The following is a 23,867-nucleotide window of genomic DNA, read 5'->3' as shown; positions in this document are numbered from 1 at the left end:
CTGTGGGCTAAGAAATGCACCAGGTTTAAAATTAGCAGAATTCAGTATTGTTTCATAACAGCCTTTTCACCTCTCCCTCAACAACCAAATTACCATGGTGAATCTGTCTCTCAGAGAGAAGGGAGCATCAAGGAGAAAGGAGAGATGAGCACAGAGAGACAGAGACAGAGACAGAGAGACACACACACACACAGAGACAGAGACAGAGAGAGACACACACACACACACAGACAGAGACAGAGAGAGACACACACACACACACAGACAGAGACAGAGAGAGACACACACACACAAAGAGGGAGAGACGGAGAGAGGCAAAAAGACGGAAGGTTCAGACAGACTGAGAGACAGTGAGAGGAAGAAAAAGAGAGACAGAGAGACAAGTAGAGAGTGAGAGGCATAGAGAGAGGGAGACAGAGGGAGACACAGGCAGAAAGATAGGGAGACAGACAGACAACAGAGAGACAGACAGAGACAGAGAAACAGAAAGAGAGAGGGACAGAACAAGAAAGTGAGAGAGAGGAAGAGAATGAGAGACACAGAGGAGCTTGGAAAAAAGAGGACAGAGAGAGAGAGACAGATGGAGACAGCGTAGGAGGGAAAGGAATGTAGGCTAGGTGATATGAGGGACAGACAGGTCTGATTGTCTGATGCACCATCAATAACTCTGAGACGTGAGGCGAGATATTGGCTTTTATTGACTGGAAGAAAGAACAAGCAGTAATTGACCACCATACTACATCCTGGAGACTGAGGGCTGGGCTCAGGCTCCAATTGCCTTTATACCGGGGTCAGTGGGAGGAGCCACAGGAGCAGTCAGCGGGGGGGGGGGGGGGGGGGCGTGTTCAGACAGGTATATGTAGTTCACCACATTGTCTCAGCTCTCTGATGTAACCAGGGCTAATTCCATTACATCCTCTATCAGAGCACTGTGCAGTTTAAACTTCCCGTTACAGACTAGAAGCAGACAAACGGGATAGGTGGGGGAGGGAGGGGAAGGTGAAGGTGGTCTGTGTCTGGGGGCAGTGTGGAGTTCTCTAGTGACCCAGTGCTTTGACACCAATCTGTCAGCACCACTCAGCATCTCCACGAGGCACCATTACAGGAAGGAAATGTTCGCAGATGGCAGAAGCATTAAGTGTTTAAGTAGCAAGCTAATAATCTGATGGGTTCCTCCTGCTCCCTTCCTCGTCCCCAGACTGTAAACTGCGGAGATGAGCGGGCCAGAGGAAGGAGGGATCTCTTATCTCAGCCAAGCCCGTGCCCACTGACCACAGGTCGAGCCGACGACACTGAGAGACCTCCCTCTCCAGAGTCAGTCCTGCCAAAATCCCACTCTCCGGTCAGGAATTCTACAGCCCAAACAGGAAATCTGTGTTCCAGCCACAAAAGCAGTTGGTATTGTAGTTAGTGTAAAAGACCGTGGGAAATTACAGGGGAATGTATTTATCTATTGACTGGTTGAGATACAGCGTGAACAGGCCCTTCCGGCCTTTTGAGCCACATCTCCCAGCAAAACCCCCAACTTAACCCCGGCCTAATCACAGGACAACTTACAATGACCAATTAACCCACCAACCAGTACGTCTTTGGACTGTGGGAGGAAACCGGAGCACCTGGAGGAAACCCTCACAGTCTCAGAGGTATCCTGATCGTGGGCTAAGGAATGGCTGAGAATAAATGCGAGGTCTGGTGTTTTTGGAGGTCAAACCAGGCTAGACTTGTACAGTGAACATGGAATGTAGAGCAGTACAGGCCCTTCGGCCCACCACATGCTGACTACTCCACGATCAATCCCTTCCTTCCCTTTTAGGCTGCCATTTTTCTTTCATCCATGTGCCTAAGAGTTTCTTCATGTATCTGCCTCTATTACCACCTTGGCAGCGTGGTCCACACACGCACCCTCTCCGTGTAAAAAAACTACCTCTGAAATCCCTGCTGGACTTTCCTCCAATCATCTCATATCAGCCATTTCCACCCTGGGGAAAAGTCTCTGGCTGTCCACTCTATCTATGCCTCTTATCATCTTGTACACCTCTATTGTCACCACTCCTCCCCTGCAGGCCCCGGCGTTAACCCTCCTCTGGCTGAAGACATTCTTCCTCATCTCCATTCTAAATGGATGTCCCTCTCTCCTGAGGCTGTGCCCCTGGTCCTAGACTCCCCCACCACAGGAAACATCAACATCCTCTCCACATCCACTCTATCCATGCCTTTCAAAATTTGATAGGTTTCAATTAAATCCTCCCCTCACTCTTCTAAACCAGCGAGTACAGGCCCAGAGTCACCAAACACTCCTCATACATTAACCCTTTCACTCCCGTAATAATTCCTGTGAATAGAAGACACCAGTGCTCTGTCTATTGTGCTTTCATGCCTGGGGAAACCACACAGGGCTCTCTCTGTGTAATTCACGATCTGCAGAAGGGTTCCAGCCACAGTCACACGGTGCCTGAATAAATAACCCCGTGTCATAGTAATGTCACCAAGTTTTCAACAGTCAGGGTCGGAGAAGGAACATAATTGAAGCATGGCCAGAGAATGAATGGATGATTATTCCTGATTTGAGACAGGCTGAGATATTGGTGAGGCCAAATTTGGAATATTTGGGAACTGACCCAGAGGGAAGATATCAATAAGTTTGAAAGAGTGCAGAGGAAATTTACAAGGATGCTGCCAGAACTTGAGGACCTGAGTTACAGGGAAAGGTTGAGTAGGTTCAGACTTTATTCCCTAGAGTGTAGGAGAAGGAGGGGAGATTTGATAGAGGAATATAAAGTTATGAAGCAATAGATGGGGTAAATGCAAGCTGGCTTTTTCCACTGAGGTTGGGTGAGACTAGAACTAGAGGTCAGAGGTTAAGGGTAAAAGGTGAAACATTGAAGGGAAACATGAGGGGGAACCTCCTCACTCAGAGGGAAGTGAGAGTGTGGAACGAGCTGCCAGTGGACGTGGTGGATGTGGGTTCTATTGGGGTGTTTAAGAGAAGTTTGGATAAGTACATGGATGGAAAGGATTGGGAGGTCCATGGTCTAGTTACAGGTTAATGTGACGAGGCAGATTGATAGCCTGGCATGGACTAGATGGGCCAAAGAACCTGCTTCTCTATGCCAAGGTGCTCTATGACTCTAAGGTGGTGCCATAACTTAAGGTGGCAATCAGACAGTGAGGGTGATGTCAGGCGGATGTGCCCGCACCAAATGGAGAGGGGAGGAGACACCTGCCCTCCTCCCTGGGAAGGTGCTGAAGCCACAGCCTTCCCAGCTCAGAATGGGTCGAGCATGAGGTAGACTGGGAAAGGGGAGGCAAGGGGCACGAGTGGCCTCTGGTCCACGGAGAGCCACAGACTGGTGAGACTGGCCATTCGGCCCATCATGTGCAGCGGGCTCTCCCTCGGAGGAAGCCCATTTTTTTTAGCACTTGGCCCGGAGTCTTTTCTACCTTCACAGTTCAAGTGCACTCTCTGAGAGTCACAAAGTCTCCCAGCACAGACACAGGCTCTTCGACCCATCTCATCTAGCCAGTCCCATTTTCCCATGTTTGACCCATTTCCTGCTGAACCTTTCCTATCAACGAAGATCCCCAAAACCCAGGCCATACAATCTTCTCCCATCGGGCAGGAGGTACAGGAGCCTGAAGTCTAACACTCTACTGGGTTCAGGAATGGTTACTTCCCTCAACCATCCGGTCCTTGAGCCAATTGACACAACCCTAGTCACTAGCTCAGTATAGAAATACTTCGATCACTTTGCACTACAATGAACTTACTATTTCATTCTAATTGATGGTGTTCTTTCTTGTAAAATTGTATATAATTTATGTTCAATTGATGCTTCCTTGTGAATGCTGTTGACCTGATGTTCTGAGCCTGTGGTGTTGCTGTGAGGAAGCTTTTCATTTCACCTGTGCACACACGGACTCGTGCAGGTGACAGTAAACTCCACTCTGACTTTATCCATGAATCTGTCCAAATGCCTTCCAAATCAGAATCCGGAATAACAAGTTACGCTTTATCCACAAAACATAGGACATCCCAGTTGTTTCATCCACAAAACGTAGGATATCCCGGTGTCCAATCATCTTAATTCCAGCCCCCATTCCCACCCTGACAGGTTGGTCCATGGCCTCCTCTACTGCCATGATGAGGCCACTCAGGCTGGAGGAGCAACACTTCATATTCCATCTGGGAAGCATCCAACCTGGTGTCATGAACACCGATTTCTCCAACTTCTAGTACTTTCCTCCCTCACCCCTTCCCATTTTTTTGATTTCCCACTCTGGCCCCCTTCTTACCTCTTCTCCGCAAATGCCTATCCTGTCACTCTGGTGCTCCCCCTCCTTCCATGGCCCACTCTCCTATCAGATTCCTTCATCTTCGGCCCTTTACCTTCTCCACCTATCACCTCTCAGCTTCTTGCATCATGTCCCCCTTCCCCACTCACCTGGCTTCACCTGTCACCTGCCAGCTTGTACTCTTCCCCCTCTCCCCACCTTCCTATTCTGACCTCTGACCCCTCCCTTTCCAGCCCTGATGAAGGGTTTTGAAATGCTGACTGTTAATTCATTTCCACAGATGCTGCCTGATCTGCTGAGTTCCTCCAGCATTGTGTGTGTGTTGTACTGGAATCAGTTTTATTACTTTATCTATCATGGGTAAAGGTTTCCTGCAGTCCAGTGAAGATACCCCCCCCCCCCAACGATGGCTGGGGAGGGATCCCCAGGATTGAAAGCCAACAATGGATGAAGAAACAGTGGTATCTTTCCACATTAGGGGGCACATGGGAACTTGGAGGGGAACCTGTAGGTGGTGGTGCTCCCCTCCAGATGGTGAAGGCTACGGGTCAGAGGTTTAGAGTTAATTATCATTGTCGCCTCTAGAACCACGGCTGCACTGGTATAGTTCAAAGACAACCAGCTCCACGCCCAGACCAGACCAGACCCCCAAAGTCCTCCTTCCTACCCCTCACTCACCGGGTAAATTCCACTGTGTAATACTGGAGTGGGGAGCTCCCCACACTCCTTCCTGGCTTCCATGAGAGTGCCACCTCCGAGTCAGACAGAGCAGCAGCTTCCGGTCTAGATGGGGCGTCTGGGGGCAAGCACTGGTCTGCAGGGGGGAAAAACACAACGGCTAGACACTAGAAGAATGAGAGGGGATCTCATAGAAACATTTTGAATGTTGAAAGGTTTGGACAGAGTAGATGTGGAAAGGTTGTTTCCCTTGGTGGGTGAGTCCGGGACAAGAGGTCACAGTCTTAGAATTAGAGGGTGCCCATTTAAAACAGAGATGAGGAGAAATTTTTTTAGCCAGAGGGTCGTGGATTTATGGAATTCGTTGCCACATACAGCTGTGGAGGCCCGATCATTGAGGGTTTTTAAGGAGGAGATTGACAGGTATCTAATTAGTCAGGATATCAGGGATATGAGAAAAAAGGCAGAAATTGGAACTAGACGGTAGAATAGTTTAGCTCATGGTGGAGTGGCGGAGCAGACTCAATGGGCTGAATGGCCTGCTTCTGCTCCTTTGTCTTGTGATCACCAAGACAGCCGGAAAGTCAGCACCCTGATACAGTGAGGTCCCATCAGTATACCTTCTCTGACCACATCACCATAGAGCACAGAGCAGTACAATAGGCCCTTCAGCCCACAATGTTGTGCTGGCCTACTTAAGCTATAGATACCTCAATACATTCTGTCCATCTAGTGAGCTCCACCATTCCATTGTGGCTGATTTATTATTCCTCTCAACCCCAATCTCCTGCCTTCTCTCATAACCTTTGACACCCTGACTAATCAAAAATATATCAACCTCTGATTTAAGTATACTCAATGACTTGGCCTCAACAGCCATCTGTGGCAACAAATTCCACAGATTCAGTACCCTCTGTCTAAAACATCCTCATTGCTCTCTCTGTCCTTCTATTGTGAAGCTGTGCCCTCTGGTCTTAGGTTCCCCCACTATAGGAAACTTCCTCTCCACATCTCCTCAATGTAGGCCTTTCCATATTCGGTAGGCTTCAACGAAATCCCTCCTCATTCTTCTAAACTCCAGTGAGTACAGGCCCAGAGACATCAAAAGCTCCTCTTACGTTAACCCTTTCATTCCTGGACCATCTCGTGAACCTCTCAGTCTCCTATGCTCAATGTGGTGCCAGCCTGCCCAACCTCTCCCTGTTATCCAGACAGTATTCTCACAAACCATTCCTGCTCTCTTCCCACTTTGCCGGAGGAGGGAGAGGGCTCATTGGCTATGGCTGCTCATATCAAATGATATTCAACCTTGGTAGCCTCCAGCCTGAGGGGTTGAACATCGATTTCTCCAACTTCCAGGAATGTTTCCCCCTCCCCTTTTGCTCTCCTTCTATTTACCACTCTGACCTCTTACCTCTCTTCCTCATCTGCCTATCTGGTGCCCCTCTTCCTTCCCTTTCTCCCATGGTCCACTCTCCTCTCCTATCAGATTCCTTCTTCTCCAGCCCTTTGCCTTCTCCACCTATCACCTCCCAACTTCTTACATCATGCCCCCCTTCCCCACCCACCTGACTTCACCTATCACCTTCTAACTTGTCTTCCTTCCCTCCTTGGGGCGTAAGGGAGGGTGGTGCCTCTGATGGGGTGGGCACGTCGTGCTCCCTTGGCAGTAGCTTATCCTCCACTGGTCCACATGGCACTCAGATCTAACCCGTGGCAGCAAACAGCTGTTTGCTAGTGACAGCAACTACACCCTGGTTAGCCACTTCCATGAACGGGTTAAACCAGGTGAGGGTAACCGATGGGTCGTTAACCCTCGGTGAGTTTGGGTTTGCCTACGCAAGCAAGCAAACGCTGGACCCATCAGACTGCACAGATGTAACCACCGGTCTGGCTCAGCGGACAGGAAGGCGGACACAGCAAGGCAGTGTCAAGTGTGATGAGACACTAAGGACGTCATGGCCAGCCAGATACTCCCACAGCAAAAGAAAGCCCCAAGACGGCTGATTGTCCCCAAGCTGGAAAGCAGCAACAAAAAGCAGTAACAACACACACAAAATGCTGGTGGAATGCAGCAGGCCAGGCAGCATCTATAGGGAGAAGCACTGTCGACGTTTCGGGCCGAGACCCTTCGTCAGTCCTGAGTAACACAGAGTAACAGACCTGTCAAAGCAGCACTGGACACTTCACCGACCTTAACCGCGGCCCAGAAAGTGACACATCAGCTCTCTAGTGCAATACCAGCTGAGGCCTATGAAGAAGGTGGTGCAGTGCTAACAGATAAGCTCCATCAGCTCTCCCAGTTTATGTGGCAGCAAGAGACAATTCCACAGGAGTTTAAAGATGTATCCACCATCCACCTGTGTAAGTGAAAGGGATACTGACATTCTGCAGCAAATATCCGGAATATCCTTGCTGTCTATCGCAGGCAAAATCTTCGCCAGGCTTCTCCTCAACTGTCTCACATCATACCTTGTCCGGGAACTCCTTACCAGAGAGCAGTGTGGGTTCCAGGGGCATCAACGTCAGATTCTGCACTGATGAGAAACTGTTCAACCTCAGGAGGCTCCAAAAGCTAAGGTTATGACAGACATCACTAGAGACTTCCTCTTTGCTGATGACTGTACCCTCAATGGTGGTTCAAAAGGCGATATGTAACACTGTGTTGACAAGTTTTCTGCTGCGTGGACCAATTTCCAGCTCACCAGACTGAAGTAGAGCATCAGCCAGTTCCAGGGAAATCATACATTGGGCCAAACATCACAATGAACGGTCAAGGACACAACTCAGTGAACAGGTTCACATACCTTGGTAGCGCGCTATCCCAGAACATTGTCATTGATGGTGAAGTAAGTGCCAGGATCGCCAAACCAAGAGTAGCCTTCGACAGACATTGTACCAACCTCTGGATTAGAAGTGGTGTAAGTCTGCAGGCAAAGCTGGAGGTGTGTAGGGCCAGAGTACTTGCCACTCTGCTTTATGCCTGAGAAAGATGGACAGTGTACCAACAGCATGCCAGGAAACGGAGCCATTTCCACACAGTTTGCCAGAGAAAGCTCCTCAATATTAAGTGGCAAGACAGAATCACTGACTCTGCCCAGTATCTACATAATCCCGACACAGTCCATTTACGCTGGGCAGTCCACGTAGCTCATAGGCCAGACCATTGGCTGCTTTACAGTGGACTACAGAAAGTAAAGTGTTCCCATGGAGAGTGAAGGAGGGCAAAGGAAACACTATAAAGACATCCTGATAACTTCACAAAAAGCCCAGAACCCAATAATCCAACTGTGGTCTAACCAGGGGTTTACAGAGCTGTAACACTACCTCACAGCTCTTGAACTCAATCCCCCGACTAACAAAGGTCAACCACACCATATGCTTTCTTAACAACCCTTTCAACGTGAGCGCCAACTTTGAGGCTTCTGTTTGCTCTGCTGTGTGTTGGGTGACACTCCTCCCTCCATAACGAGACAGCTGACAAACGTAGGCTGGCCAGGAAAGACAAACCAATGTGGCTGCCATCTTTTGTCCACACTGCCAAAGGACTTTCTGAGCATGGATTGGCCTCTCCAGACATTTGCAAACCAACAGGCCAGCCCAGCCCCTACAAACTCTGGATGACAAGATGGGTTCTCATCGTTGCATGACGGATGAACCAACATGTCTTCCTTCCCTCTTCCTTTCCAGTCCAGATGAAGGGTCTCAGCCCAAAACGACAACCATTAAGTCATCGCCTGATGTGCTGAGTTCCTCCAACATTTTGTGTGTGTTACTCTGGATTTCCAGCAACTGCAGAATCTCTTGTGATTATACAGGCAGAAAGGATTGGGCTGAGCGGCCTCAGTCCATGCAGGGCTCCTAATGGAGGTTCCTACCTTGAGACATGGTGGTCACATCCTTCAGTGGGCTGGGCTTCCCCTTGCCCGCCGGGCTGCGAGCTCGTACCGACACCTGGTACCTGGTCCCGGGAAGAAGGCTCCCCACCACCAGATCCTGCACAAAGAGGGACAGCAGATTCAGAGCAGACCCAGTACAACACACAGCAGAGCAAACAGAAGCCTCACGTTGAAAGGGTTGTTAAGAAAGCATATGGTGTGGTTGGCCTTTGTTAGTCGGGGGATTGAGTTCAAGAGCTGTGAGGTAGTGTTACAGCTCTGTAAACCCCTGGTTAGACCACAGTTGGATTATTGGGTTCAGTTGCGGTTGTCTTGTTTTAGGAAGGATGTAGAAGCTGTAGAGAGGGTGCAGAGATGTTGCCTGGATTAGACTGCTTGTCTTATGAGGATGGGTTGAGCACAATGTTCCCTCTAGGGTGAGCGCCTGTGCACATCTTTAGCTACTAGCACACAAAGGAATTCAAACTACTCACAAAGAGCACCCTCTACCTCATTGGCATGTTAAAAATATTTCACAAATAGTTTCCGATGTGAATGGTGTTGACAATATGGAGTTTGCGATGATACGTCTGCAGATTTTAGAACGGGCTTATTTATACTGTTTTTATTGAGGAAATTATTGATTCGCTATGTTGAATTCCAAAGTGAAAAGGTTGATATTATTACATGCTGTCATGCAGTATATGGGAAATAAGACCCATTAATATGTATTATTTAATTTCTTTTACACAATGAACCACAAACTGGATTTGGTAGTTTATTATCCTTAGAATAGCTTCAGGCTTACTTCCACTTAAACATTCGGTGCGCACGTGTTGTTGTCACTGGGCAAGGTCTTTGTGCACACTGGTCATTCCAAATTAGAGGGAACATTGGTTGAGTGAGCTCGGAGGATGTGAGGTGACTTGATGGAGGAGTACAGGATGATAGGAGGCACAGATCGATTGAACAGCCAGAGACATTTTCCCAGGGTGGAAATGCTGACAGAACGGGGCATAACTATAAGCTGATTGGAGTAAAGTACAAGGCAGATATCAGAGGTAGGTTGTTTTTAGACAGGCAGTGGTGGGAGTGTGGAACAACCTGCCAGGATTGATTGTAGAGGCAGATATATTAGGGGCAGTTAAGAAAACCTTAGATAGACACATGGATGAAATAAATATGGAGGGTTATTCAGGAGGGAAGTGTTAAATTGCTCTTGAAGGAGGTTAAAATATTGAATCAACATTGTAGGCCAAAGGGCCTGCAGTGTACTGCTCTATGTTCTATATTTTCATAATTGTTCTTTCGGATTAGTTTTCTGTACCTTTGATGCTGTTCATTACAACATTAAAGAGGTGTGTTTACTGCATTTTTTTGGTGTATTTTCTGACTCACCAACAAAACTGACTTTCAGAACACGCTGGTTACCAAGGACAGGCTGTGTGAAGCTGAGACGTAGAGATGGTGTCAGCCTGTGAGCCGATGGAAGCAGTGAGGGTGTGGTTGAGATTTTTGTGTGCCAACTCTCCGTCGGAGTTCTCTGAGGAGCCACAGGAGTTTCTGGGACTCTCAGTCAGCTGAGAGTGAGCCTAGGACTGAGTGAGTAGGCCCAAAGTTAAAACAAGGAGGCCTAGCGTGTTGCTTGAAGCCTACATTCTCAGGGCTGATGCTGGGGAACAGCCAGACACTGGAGTTAATTCCTGGCAACCAGGGACTCGGATGTGTCCGGGCTTCTGGAAGGGGAGGCTGCTGCCAGAAGGCAGATGGGCATTTGAATTTGCAAAACCCTACAGACGAATAAATACTGCAAAGAGAAGCACCGGGGTCTCCCTCCCCCCATTTGTGACATTTTCCAGGAGCATTGTTGAGGACCTCTGCCGCCCATCCACAGTTTCCTCAAAGCTGAGCGTGTGTACTGCTGCGCAGAAACAGAAATGCTCCCGCGCACAGAACTTCAGTTGTCGTGCAGCAGGGATTTTCTTTCACACAATGTTAATACAAAGTGCCGTGCAGTTTTTAGGCTGTGTAAAAGTTTCCTACTCAGAGCAATGGCTGGTCCGCACAGCTGTAAAGTAAATTAGAGGGAACGTAGCCCACGATCTCTTTGACCCACGACTGTCAGGAAGGAGGTTCAGGAGTATCAGGACTAGGACTGCCAGACTGGGAACAGCTTCTTCCCTCAGGCTGTAAGACTGATGAACACCCTGTCACCATGGAGATCTCGTCACTGGGACAGTGAGCTGTTTACTGGCTACTGATTAGCTGTGCTGCACACTTCACGTGCATTTCAAATTATATTTTACTAACTTATTTGTGCTGGTATTTTGTTTTATGTGCTGTGTGGGTGCACCGTGGTCCAGAGGAATGTCGTTTCGTCTGATTGTCTGTATGTACAGTCAGGTGACAATAACATTGAACTTGAGTCCAAGACCAGAGGAACTGTCAATGACTAATTTGATGGAGAGGGATCAAGCAGGGACCTGGAGTCCCAAAGGTACTTACATAGTTCTGTGGATTTTTTATCTGATCCTGCAAGAGAGGAATATAAATTACAGTAACGTTCAGACTCCCTGCCGAGGACAAAATCATCTTCAAAATGAGTGAGAGGTCAGACCATCATGGCCTATCAGAATCAGAAACAGATCACTAACATATGTCACCAAATTTGTTGTTTTGTAGTAGCAGTACATTGTAATGCATGATAAAAAAAATCAATAAATACATATATTACAATTTTTAATTAAACTAAATAAATTAGGATACTTAGAACATAGAACAATACAGCACAGTACGGGCCCTTCGGCCAACAATGTTGTGCCGACCCTTAAACCCTGCCTCCCATATAACCCTCCACCTTAAATTCCTCCATATACCTGTCTAGTAGTCTCTTAAATTTCACTAGTGTATCTGCCTCCACCACTGACTCAGGCAGTGCATTCCACGCACCAAACATTCTCTGAGTAAAAAACCTTCCTCTAATATCCCCCTTGAACTTCCCACTCCTTACCTTAAAGCCATGTCTTCTTGTACTGAGCAGTGGTGCCCTGGGGAAGAGGTGCTGGCTGTCCACTCTATCTATTCCTCTTAATATCTTGTACACCTCTATCATGTCTCCTCTCATTCTCCTTCTCTCCAAAGTGTAAAGCCCTAGCTCCCTTAATCTCTGATCATAATCCATACTCTCTAAAACAGGCAGCATCCTGGTAAATCTCCTCTGTACCCTTTCCAACGCTTCCACATCCTTCCTATAGTGAGGCGACCAGAACTGGACACAGTACTCCAAGTGTGGCCTAACCAGAGTTTTATAGAGCTGCATCATTACCTCGCGACTCTTAAACTCTATCCCTCGACTTATGAAAGTTAACACCCCATAAGCTTTCTTAACTACCCTATCTACCTGTGAAGCAACTTTCAAGGATCTGTGGACATGTACCCCCAGATCCCTCTGCTCCTCTACATTACCAAGTATCCTGCCATTTACTTAGTACTCTGCCCTGGAGTTTGTCCTTCCAAAGTGTACCACTTCACACTTCTCCAAGTTGAACTCCATCTGCCACTTCTCAGCCCACTTCTGCATCCTATTAATATCTCTCTGCAATCTTTGACAATCCTCTACACTATCCACAACACCACCAACCTTTGTGTCGTCTGAAAACTTGCCAACCCACCCTTCTGTCCCCACATGCAGGTCATTAATAAAAATCACAAAAAGTAGAGGTCCCAAAACCAATCCTTGTGGGACACCACTATTCACAACCCTCCAATTTGAATGCACTCCCTCCACCATGACCCTCTGCCTTCTGCAGGCAAGCCAATTCTGAATCCACCTGGCCAAATTTCCCTGGATCCCATGCCTTCTGACTTTCTGAATAAGCCCACCGTGTGGAACCTCGTCAAATGTCTAAAAGAGTAGTGCTAAAAGAGAAAGAAAAAGTAGTGAGGTTGTGTTCATGGGTTCAGCGTCCATTTAGAAATTGGATGTCAGAGGGGAAGAAGCTGTTCCTGAATCATTGAGTGTGTTCTTCAGGACTCTTTATCTCCTGCCTGATGGTAGCAATAAGAAGAGGGTATGACCTGGGTGATGGGGATCCTTACTGATGGACGCTGCCTTTTAGGGCATCTCTTCTTGAAGATGTCCTGGATGCTGGGGAGGATAGTGCCCATGATGGAGTTAAAAACTCTCTGCAGCTTATTTCAATCCCGAGCACTGGCTCCTCAGGAAGATGTAGCCAGTTAGAATGCACTCTGAAGTATGTCTGTAACAATTTACGACCACACACCTCTCCTTGTTTCCACCTCCCCCCCCCCCACCTCTTTGTGTTTCCAGATCCAACTGCAGAGAGCAGTGGACTCCCCCCAATACATCACGGTCACAGACTTCCACCGTCAGTCATGTCTACATGAGGCACTGCCTCAAGAAGGCAACATTCATCATCAAAGATCCCCACCACCCGGCCACACCATCTTCTCACAGCTCCCACGGACAGGAGGGACTGAATCCTGAAGTCACACACCACCACCCGGCCACACCATCTTCTCACAGCTCCCACGGACAGGAGGGACTGAATCCTGAAGTCCCACACCACCCGGCCACACCATCTTCTCACAGCTCCCACGAACAGGAGGGACTGAATCCTGAAGTCACACACCACCACCCGGCCAGGCCATCTTCTCACAGCTCCCACGGACAGGAGGGACTGAATCCTGAAGTCCCACACCACCACCCGACCACACCATCTTCTCACAGCTCCCACGGACAGGAGGGACTGAACCCTGAAGTCCCACACCATCACCCGGCCAGGCCATCTTCTCACAGCTCCCACGGACAGGAGGGACTGAATCCTGAAGTCCCACACCACCACCCGGCCAGGCCATCTTCTCACAGCTCCCACGGACAGGAGGGACTGAATCCTGAAGTCCCACACCATCACCCGGCCACACCATCTTCTCACAGCTCCCACGGACAGGAGGGACTGAAGCCGGATCCCATTGGTCCAGGTTCAGGAACAGCTACTTCTCTCCACCCATTCGATTCCTGAACCAACCAGCACAACCCTAATCGTTAGAGTTCAGCAACACCATTTTGTGCTAAAATGGACCTGGGATTGTTCGAATTGTAAAAGTTGTAAATAATTTATGTTTAATTGGTGTTTTTCTTGTGAATGCTGTCAATCTGATGCTCTGCGTCTGTGAGGCTGCAATAGGGGTTTCATTGTGAAGTTTGGATAAGTACAGGGATAGGAGGGGTGTGGAGGCCACGGTCCAGGTGGCCTAGGCAAAGTAACAGTTCAGCATGGGCCAGATGGGCCGAAGATCCTGTGACTGCATGGAGTGTGACTCTATGCACTTGAGCATTTGATAATAAATGCAACTATCAGCTCCATTTAGCCTTCAGATATAGACCATATATATGTCCAAAATGCTGCAGAAACTCAGGCAGCATCTGTGCAGTGGAATAAACAGGCGATGTTTTTGGCTGAGACCCTTCATCAGGACTGGAATGGAAGGGGGGAGGTAGCCTGTATGAAAGGGTGGGGGTGGAAGGGATGGAGCAGGAGCTGGCGGGTGATAGGTGGATCCAGGTGAAAAGGAGGAGAGTGGGAATGAAGTAAGAAGCTGGGAGCTGATAGGTGGAAATGACAAAAGGGCTGAAGAAGATGGAATCTGATAGGGAGGGCAGTGCAGTGAACCACTGGAATAAAGGGAAGGATGTGTGGTGGGGAATCGGAGAGAGGATGGAGTGGGTGTTGGACAGATGATTGTGGATGTGGAGGGGAAGGAGGAGAAGTGATGGGGCTGGTGGGATCAAGAGGGGCCAGAACAGGATAAAGGTGGAATAGAGACAAAGGGGAGTGGTTACCAGTAGTTAGAGAGATCAGTGTTGATTCCCTCAGTTTGGAGACTGCCCAGGCAGAATATGAAGTCCTAGTCCTCTAGTTTGAAAAAATTACCATAAGATCATAAGACATAGGATCAGATGGCGGCCCATCAAGTCTGCTCTGCCATTCCAACATTGCTGATTTATTATCTGTCTCAACTCCATTCTCCTGCCTTCTCCCCAACATCTTTGATGCCCTGACTAATCCGGAACCTACCAACCACTGTCTTAAATATACCCGATGACTTGGCCTCCACAGCTGCCTGTGGCAATGAATTCCACAGATTCACCACCCTCTGGCTAAAGAAATTCCTCCTCATCTCTGTTCTATGTGGATGCCCCTCTACTCTGAGGCTGTGCCCTCTGGCCCTGGACTCCCCCACTATAGGAAACATCCTCTCCACATCCACTCTGTCTAGGCCTTTCAATATTCAATGAGATTCCATGTCAGTCTTCTAAACTCCAGTAAGTAAAAGCCCAGAGCCATCAAATGCTCCTCATGCATTAGCGCTTTCATTTCCAGAATCATTCTTGTGAACCTCCTCTGGATCCTCTCCAATCTTTTGGAACATATCTTTTCTTAGATAAGGGGGCCAAAAGTGCCCTCAATATTCCAAGTGTGGTCTGATCAATGCCTTACAAAGCGCCAAGATTAAATCCTTGCGTTTGATTCACCTGCTGACCCCGGTTCCACCCATTCCCCTATAACCCGCCCAGCTCCCTTTCCCACTCTCAGTCCTAACGTAAGGTCTTCATCCACCAGGAATCTCTCCCCGCAGCTGCTGCTTGACCCATTGATTTCCTCCAGCAGATTATTTGCTGCTTCAGATTTCCCCCAAGCTCGGTTCGATCCCCATACCCCAAGGTCTGGCTTCCAGCAGACCATTTCCAGTGAGTGTGGGTAACCAGACACACTCAGCACCCAGTACTAACCTCAGAGTGCTGGTTCAGCTTGAGCACCAGATCTTGAGTTCTCGTGGGTAGGGTCCCCCTGTCACTCTTCACCTCTGTGTACAGCACCTGGCCAACAGAAAGTTAGAGGAGGGTCATCACCAAGGAGATACCATTCTCCTACCACCAGCCCCTCCCTCCCTTATGGGAACCAACTCCACCCTCACCCCCATCACCCAGACAAAGTCTACAGTCACCAAATGTCCCCTCCATCAAAGGCATTGACCAAGACTGCTTGTGTCTCCAGCCAGGATGTGAGGACAAGTTCAGTTCTTGAGACATCGACTATTTCACTGACCATTGGCTGTCAGTCCATGGTGAGGAACCAGGACCCCGACCACCGGCTCTCCATCCATGATTGGAGTCTGGGACCCTGACCACTGGCTCTCCATCCACGATTGGAGTCTGGGACCCTGACCACCGGCTCTCCATCCACGATTGGAGTCTGGGACCCTGACCACTGGCTTTCCATCCATGGTTGGAGTCTGGGACCCTGACCATTGGCTCTCCATCCACGGTTGGAGTCTGGGACCCTGACCACCGGCTCTCCATCCATGGTTGGAGTCTGGGACCCTGACCACCAGCTCTCCATCCATGGCCTGAACCCAGGGCAATAGCCAAAGATTTCTCCCTTCCTTTTGGATGGGAAGGTCACATTGGATGCTGATCTTGTCAAGATTCTACAATTGCCATCACAAACACTGCCATCCCCTCGCTGGATTCCAAATGCCGCCCACATTACCGTGTATCCGGTGATTCTGCCGTGCCTCCGCGGTGCTCTCCATTGGGCTCGGAAGGCCGTACAGTTCAGGGCCTCCAGCTGTATGTCCTGAGGTGGGCTCGGCCGATCTGAACCGGAGAAGATGCAGATTAAGGAGATGGAAGCGAGGCACAGAGGGGTGGTGTACGGCACGAGGACCCTTTCTCCACCGGAGATGGGCCGACAACACCCACAATCACAGTCACCCCAGATCTGGTCACCACACTGTAGGAAGGGTGTTATCAAACTAAAGAAGGTGCAGGAAAGGTTCATGAGGACGTCACCTAGAATGGGGAGATAAGGCGAAATTGAACAGGCTGGAGTGTCGGGGGCTGAGGGGTGACCTGGTGACCTTATAGAGGTGTACTGGGGCACCATGGTAGTGATAACGCAGGGTGTCAGAGTTCAGTCCCAGTGTCTGCTGTAAGGAGTCTGTACCGTCCTTCCCACATCCGTGTGGGTTTCCTCCGGGTGCTCCAGTTTCCTCCCACAGTCCAAATACTGGTTCGTAGGGTAACTGGTTATTGGAAATTGGCCTGTGACTCGGCTGGGGTTAAACTGGTGGGTTGCTGGGCAGTGTGGCCCATTTGCTGGAAGGGCCTGTTCCCTGCTGTATAATCCAAATAAATTACAATATAGTGTAAAATCCTGACGGACATGGGTAAGGCCTTTTCCCCAGGGTGGGGGAGTCCAAAACCAGAGGGTATAAGACTCGAGTCCAAAACGGGGGTGTTGCCGGCAGCGTGGAGCTCGAGAGACTGGATGGAGCAGGACTGTTCAGTCCCAGAAAAATGGGGGGGGGGGGGGGGGGAATGTGGGAGGGAGGGGGTAAACTGATCTTGGAGCAGGTTAAGAGGCCAGCACAACATCATGGGCAGAAGTGTCAGGCCTGCACACGCAGGTACCCCCCAGTTCCCACCCAGCCACTCACTCCAGACTCAGCACCTGCAGCCTATTTTACTCCAGTTTGCATTCACGCTCCTCGTTCACTTATCAGACCAGTCAGCCTCAACTGGTTGCTCCAGAATATCTCCCGGCCCAAAGTTTACCGCGTTGCCTGTTGTGTTTAGTTGCTGTTCTCTCCTGTTCTGTCGCCCCTCAGGGCTTGTGATCTGCCATTAAAAGTTATTGTTCATGCTGAATCGTCTCTGCTACGCTGCTTTTGGGTCTACGCGAAGGGCCCGTACTCGGCTGTACATTTACCTGTTTATTATTTAGAGTTACAGCACAGAACAAGCCTTTCCGGCCCAACGAGCTACACCATAGAGCAACCCTCCCCCCAATTTCACCCTAGCATAATTACAGGACAAATCACAATGACCATTTAACCCACCATCCAGTACATCTCGGGACTGTGGGAGGAAACTTACGTGCGCACAGGAAAGAACTTTCTTACGGAGGAAGGCGGAATTGAACCCTGAACTCTGACACCTGACCTGTAATAGCATTGTGCTAACCAGTACACTACTGTCACATGTTCTACGGTCTATGACTGCTTTCCTGGAGATTAGGAGGACGAGGGGAGACCTTGTAGACACCTTCTTCCCAGGGTAGGGGCTTCCAAGGCTAGAGGATATAGGTTTAGGGAGGAAGATCTAAAGGGGATCTTAGGGGCAAAGTCTTTAGGTAGAGTGTGGTCAGTATGTGGAACAAGCTGCTGGGGGAGGGGTGGCTACAATTGCCAATTTTAAAAGATACCTGAGCAGGTGTATGAATTAGAGAGGTGTGGACCAAACACAGGCAAACAGATCTAACCAAGGTAAACATGTTTCTAATAGGGGCAGAGTCACAGAACTCTACAGCACAGAAACAGTGCTTCAGTCCATCTAGTCCATGCCAAAGTGGTACTCTGCCTAGTCCCATTGACCTGCACCTGAACTATGCCCCCCCCCCATACCCCTCCCATCCACGTACTCATCCAAACTCCTCTTAAATGTTCAAATTGAACCCACCAACAGACGAGGAACAGACCGGAGGACACAGCCTCAGAACAGAGGGGCCCATTGAGAACAGAGATGAGGAGGGATTCCTTTAGCCAGACGGTGGTGAATCTCTCGGAATCCATTGCCACAGACGGCCGAGTCATTGGGTATATTTAAAGTGGAGGTTCATGGGTTTTGATTACTCAGGGTGGCCTACGTCTTTAAGTCTTACCGTCTTAATTTGGCATTGTGGTCGGCACAGACATTGTGGGCCGAAGGGCCGTTCTATGTTTTACGTTCCCCCCTCGCCCTCCTCTCCGGAAACCCGTGATGGGGGGGTGGGGAGCGTTCTTCACACACCCTCCGCGTTCCTCGAGGGATCTTCCCTACCTGATCTCCGCAGCGAGCTCCTGTCCTGCCTCGTCTCCTTTGCCGCCTGCCCGGAGACGAGGACGAGCAGAAGCAGGGGCAGCCGACGCCACGATCCGGTGCGGGCACCCATCCCGGGACAGGAGAGAGAGAGGTGGGGCGGGATGGAGTGAGGGAGCGCGGGGCTCCCCCTCGGGATCTCGAGGAGGGGTCGGCAAACTGCGGCAGGGATCCGACTACAGGGCGGGGTACAAAGAGGGAGCGGGGAGGAGGAGAATTAAAATAAACAAGGACCGAGGCAGGAAGCAATGTCCGAAGAACCGATCGAAACTTTTGGCCGCGGTATATCCGCTCCCTGTCTGTCTCCGGTAAGAGCGGCCTCTCCAGAAGGGCGAGAGAGAAATCCAACAGCTAAGGAGATAAGTGGAGTTTAATCTGGTGCTGATGTAAGAGAAGCCTCCTCAGACGAACTTTAAAGCAGTTCGGAAAACATTTAAAGATACATCGCCCACTCAAATTGAGGCTTTCGAAAGTTCCCTTTGAACACTTCAGTCCCCGTCTAAGTCTTTTTTAGAGAAAACTATAATAAATTACAGCTATTTGCCCGGCTGGGAGAGGTTTCTTTTTAAAGAACTTAAACGCCGAGGAGAAGCGGCAAAGAGGCATTTCAAAACTTGTCTGTCTCTACAGCTGGAACTCAAAACGTTTCAGGAACAGCTTTTTCCCCTTCGCCATCGGATTCCTGAACGGACAGTAAACCCATAAGCTCTTCCTCACTATTTTTCCTTGCTCTCTTTTGGTATTATTTAATTTTATAAAAAATATTTTTATTAGAAACATAGAAACCTACAGCACAATACAGGCCCTTCAGCCCACAATGCTGTGCCGAACATGTACTTACTTTAGAAATTACCTTGGGTTACCCATAGCCCTCTATTTTTCTAATAGTGATCTATTTTTCTAATAGTGATATACGGTTTTAAACTTATGTACTGCTGCCTCAAAACAACAGATTTCACGATGTATGCCGGTGATTCTGATTCTAGCTGTCAAAATACCGCAAAGTTCAAAGTAAATTTATTATCGAAGTACGTGTGTGTCTCCATAAACAACCATGGGATTTATGTTCTTGTGGGCACTTACAGCAAAAACAGGGAAACACAATGGAATCAGTGAAAAACGGCGCCAACAGGACGGACAAACAGCCAATGTGCTAAAGACCCAGATCAAAAATGGTTGGAGGTGGAGTTTTGTTCTAGCAAGTAAGGTTTTTTTTCCCACAGAGAATGGTAAAAAAAACTTGAATCTTGAATTGCATTTATTATTTATTACATTGCAATGTTCAGCTGCTGCAAATTTCATGCCAGTGATACTAAACCTGATTCTGATTCTGAACTTGCCTTCAAAATAGGATCAGATTTTTGCATACCTTTTAAAAATTTCAAAACGGTCTTTACAACATAAAAATATATGTAAGAAATACAATAATGTTTCAATTCAGAGGAAAGCACACAGTGGCTGTACCACAAACACCACCCTAATACTCACTAATTATACCCATTACCACGCCCACTAATACTAACCTAATTCCCCTATATTAGGAGTTTGAGGAGATTTGGTGTGTCACTAAATTTCTACAGAGAGTATTCAAACTGGTCGCATCACCGTCTGGTGTGGAGGGGCCACTACACAGGATCAGAAAAGCTGCAGAAAGTTGTAAACTCAGCCAGCTCCATCATGGGCACTTGCCTCCCCAGCATCGAGAAGGCGACATCCATCATTGAGGAAACCCATTACCCAGGACATACCCTCTTCTCATTGCTACCATCAGGGAGGAGGTACAGGAGCCTGAAGGCACACACTCAGCTTTTCAGGACCAGCTTCTTCCCCTCTGCCATCAGATTTCTGAATGGGCATTGAACCCATGAACACCACCTCAATACTTTACTATCTTTTTGCTCATCTTAATTATTATACATACACCCAGTGGCCACTTTATTAGGTACAGGAGTGGAACTTCTGTGTGGTCTTCAGCTGCTGTAGCCCGTCCACTTCAAGGTTCAACATGTACATTCAGAGATGCTCTTCTGCACACCACTGTGGTAAGGTGCAATTATTCCACTTACTGACACTTTCCTGTCAGCTTGAACCAGTCTGTCCATCCTCCTCTGATCTCTCTCATTAACAAAGCATTTTAACCCACAGAACTGCCGCTCACTGGAAGGTTTTTGTTTTTTGTACTATTCTCTATAAACTCTGGAGACTGCTGTGTGTGAAAATCCCAGCAAATGAGCAGTTTCTGGGATACTCAAACCACCCCATCTGGCACCAACAATCATTTCTCAACCAAAGTCACAGATCCCATTCCTTCCCCCATCTTGAAGTTTGGTCAACTGAACCTCTTGACCCTGTCTGCATGCTTTAATGCATTGAGTTGCTGCCACATGATTGACTGTTTGGATATTTGCATTAACAAGCAGGTATACCGAATAAAGTGGCTGCTGAGTCTAATAAACCTGAGTCTGCAAGCTAATTATATGTTCATAGTGTTCAGTTTGTTATTGCGGCTACATATTTGTCGTTGCCAGCTCATCTCGAAGACTGAAAACTCCATTCTCAAACTTCTGCTACCTTGCGGCTATTCCCACTCAGAGTAAACTCCGAGGAAAATATCTGGAGCTGGAGCGTCATGTTGAGTTCAACACGGACTGACAACTCCTGCGACACTGCCAGTACCAAATAGATTTGATGCAGCACAAATAAAAACAAATACAATAATAAAAAGCACAATAAATATAAATAGAAAAGGTAGCTTATTGATTGTGTGTCCATAAAGTTCCTGTGCATAAGGTGACTGACAGGAAATGATAAAGTAGTGGTGGTTGGGGTGTGGGGGTGGGTTAGTGGGTGGAGGTGTTGATCAGCCTTACTGCTTGGGGAAGTAACTGTTTATGAGTCTGGTGGTCCTGGTGTAGATGCTATATAGCCTGCTCCCTGATGGAAGTGGGACGAACAGTCCATGAACAGGGGGAGTGGGATCCTTCATGATGTTACTGGCTCTTTTCTGGTTGAGGTGCTAAGGATTGCCACTTGGCCTGAGCATGAATCAATCATGGGGAAGATCAACCGACAGAAAAAATTTAAATGCAGCCTTCAAGAAGAGAAAATAAACCCATCAGGCTGTGCATGATCCCTTTAAATTCAAATTAAAGGGAAAGGGATAAGCATGATGCAAAGCACCTTCTGTGAATCACATTAAGTGCAGATTGCCTTTGTCATGCTGTGAGGAAAGACTAGGCCTCACTGGGAGAGGGGTAAGAAAAACACAATTGTGTACGTTCTGTCTGTGACCACACATTTCCTCCGGTGTCTTCCCACAGTCCACAGTCGTGTGGGCATGATATTATTTCCATGGATGGCACGCTGAGATAGCTGTTAGTGAAACACTATTACACAGCCAGTAAGCCAGATTCAATTCCCATCACTGTCTGTAAGGAGTTTGTACCTTCTCCCTGTGTCCACATGGGTTTCCTCCGGGTGCTCCGGTTTCCTCCCACAGTCCAAAGGCATCTGGGTTGGCAGGTTCATTGGTCACAGTCAGGCCCGTTACCGTGCTGTATCTCTGACTGAATGAATAAATATTTATCTGGGACTTGGGAAGTTTCTCGTACAGACAGCAAGGTCACAGTCCAAATGCACAGCAAGCTCCCACAATCTCTTGTGAGGCTCTCTGAGTTAAAAGATTACTTTTCATTTGTGAATAAAGACTTTGCTATTTCCCGTTGACAGCTTCCGTGCAGTCACAACTGTCTGGAGTTTGACATTCAGATTCAGACACAGTGAATGTGTCATTTGCGTCAGTGACCAACACAGTCTGAGGACGTGCTGGGGGCAGCCCGCAAGTATCACCATGCTTGTGTTGCCAAAATCGCCAACCCGTAACTTACTAACCGTGTCCCATACGTTCCTGGAATGAAAAACCTGCTTGCAGTAGCGTCTCAGGCACGTGGGAAAGACAATACAGTACACTGAACATAATTTCTACAAAACATGAAGAATACAGACTGTGTGTAACAAGAGCTTTGTGAAATGACACAAACAGGGACAAGTCTATGACAGTGTAAGATGTACTCTGTGGTGTTCTGTGATGACACAGGGTTACACATCAGTGCAGTGTCACCAAACACAGGACACTTGGGAAGGGAGGGGTCTCACTGGGTGGTGACACAGGACTGGGGCTCCCTTCCAACATCTACAGCCCTCGCACAGTAAAACAGGAGGCAAATGTCAGCATCACACACTCCCAGGGTCAGACACAGAGAGAAACTCCCTCTACACTGTCCCATCACACACTCCCAGGGTCAGACACAGAGAGAAACTCCCTCTACACTGTCCCATCACTCACTCCCGGGATTAGACACAGAGAGAAGCTCCCTCTACACTGTCCCATCACACACTCCCGGGGTCAGACACAGAGTGAAGCTCCCTCTACACTGTCCCATCACACACTCCCGGGGTCAGACACAGAGTGAAGCTCCCTCTGCAAGTTCCCATGTCTCAATGCTGCCCTCTGTTGTCCTATTGATGTATGGCTAATTTATGTTCTCTCTGAACCCTATTCAAAGATTCAAAGGTTTATTCTATTATCAAAGTATGTGGGCAGAATATAACTCTGAGACTTGTCTTCTCCAGATAGCTGTAAAATACAGAAAACCATAGAAGTAGTTGATAGAAAGACATCAATCCTCCTGCACAAAAAGTAAAAGAAACAAGAACTCGCAAACCCCAACCCCCCATATTCCTTCTCCCCAAAACCATTAATCTCCTTACCAATTAAAAACCTTTCAATCTCTGCATTAAATATGTCCAATGACTTGACCTCCACAGCCATCTAGGACAATGAATTGCACAGATTCACCATCCTCCGGCTAAAGGAATTTCTCCTCATCTCTGCTCGAAATGGACGTCCATCTATTCCGAAGCTGTGTTCTCTGGTTGTAGACTCCCCACAATAGAAAACATCCTCCTTACGCTCACTCTACCTCAGCCGATAGGTTTCAATGAGATCCCCTCCTCTTTCTTCTAAACTGTCCAGCCAATACAGGCTGAGAATCATTAATCCTTTCTTTCCCGGA

General features: G+C 48.3%; 1 protein-coding gene across 1 annotated transcript in view; it reads right to left on the bottom strand.

Moving 5' to 3' along the window:
• The window catches only part of egflam (EGF-like, fibronectin type III and laminin G domains), a 79,097-nt gene extending 59,767 nt beyond the window's left edge, over window positions 1-19,330 (bottom strand). The window contains exons 1-6 of the mRNA XM_073047969.1: window positions 18,754-19,330; window positions 16,424-16,530; window positions 15,664-15,750; window positions 11,355-11,381; window positions 8,850-8,967; window positions 4,972-5,107 (exon numbers count right to left, since the gene is read on the bottom strand). Coding sequence (XP_072904070.1) covers window positions 4,972-5,107; window positions 8,850-8,967; window positions 11,355-11,381; window positions 15,664-15,750; window positions 16,424-16,530; window positions 18,754-18,865 — 587 coding nt within the window. The 5' untranslated portion in view covers window positions 18,866-19,330. The remainder of the gene's footprint in view (window positions 1-4,971; window positions 5,108-8,849; window positions 8,968-11,354; window positions 11,382-15,663; window positions 15,751-16,423; window positions 16,531-18,753) is intronic.
• Window positions 19,331-23,867: the final 4,537 nt, after the last annotated feature.

This window comes from Hemitrygon akajei, chromosome 6 (genome assembly GCF_048418815.1).
Source record: "Hemitrygon akajei chromosome 6, sHemAka1.3, whole genome shotgun sequence".
NCBI lineage: Eukaryota > Metazoa > Chordata > Chondrichthyes > Myliobatiformes > Dasyatidae > Hemitrygon > Hemitrygon akajei.
The sequence above is the reverse complement of the archived record's forward strand: the minus strand, read 5'-3'. Positions and strand labels throughout refer to the sequence as shown.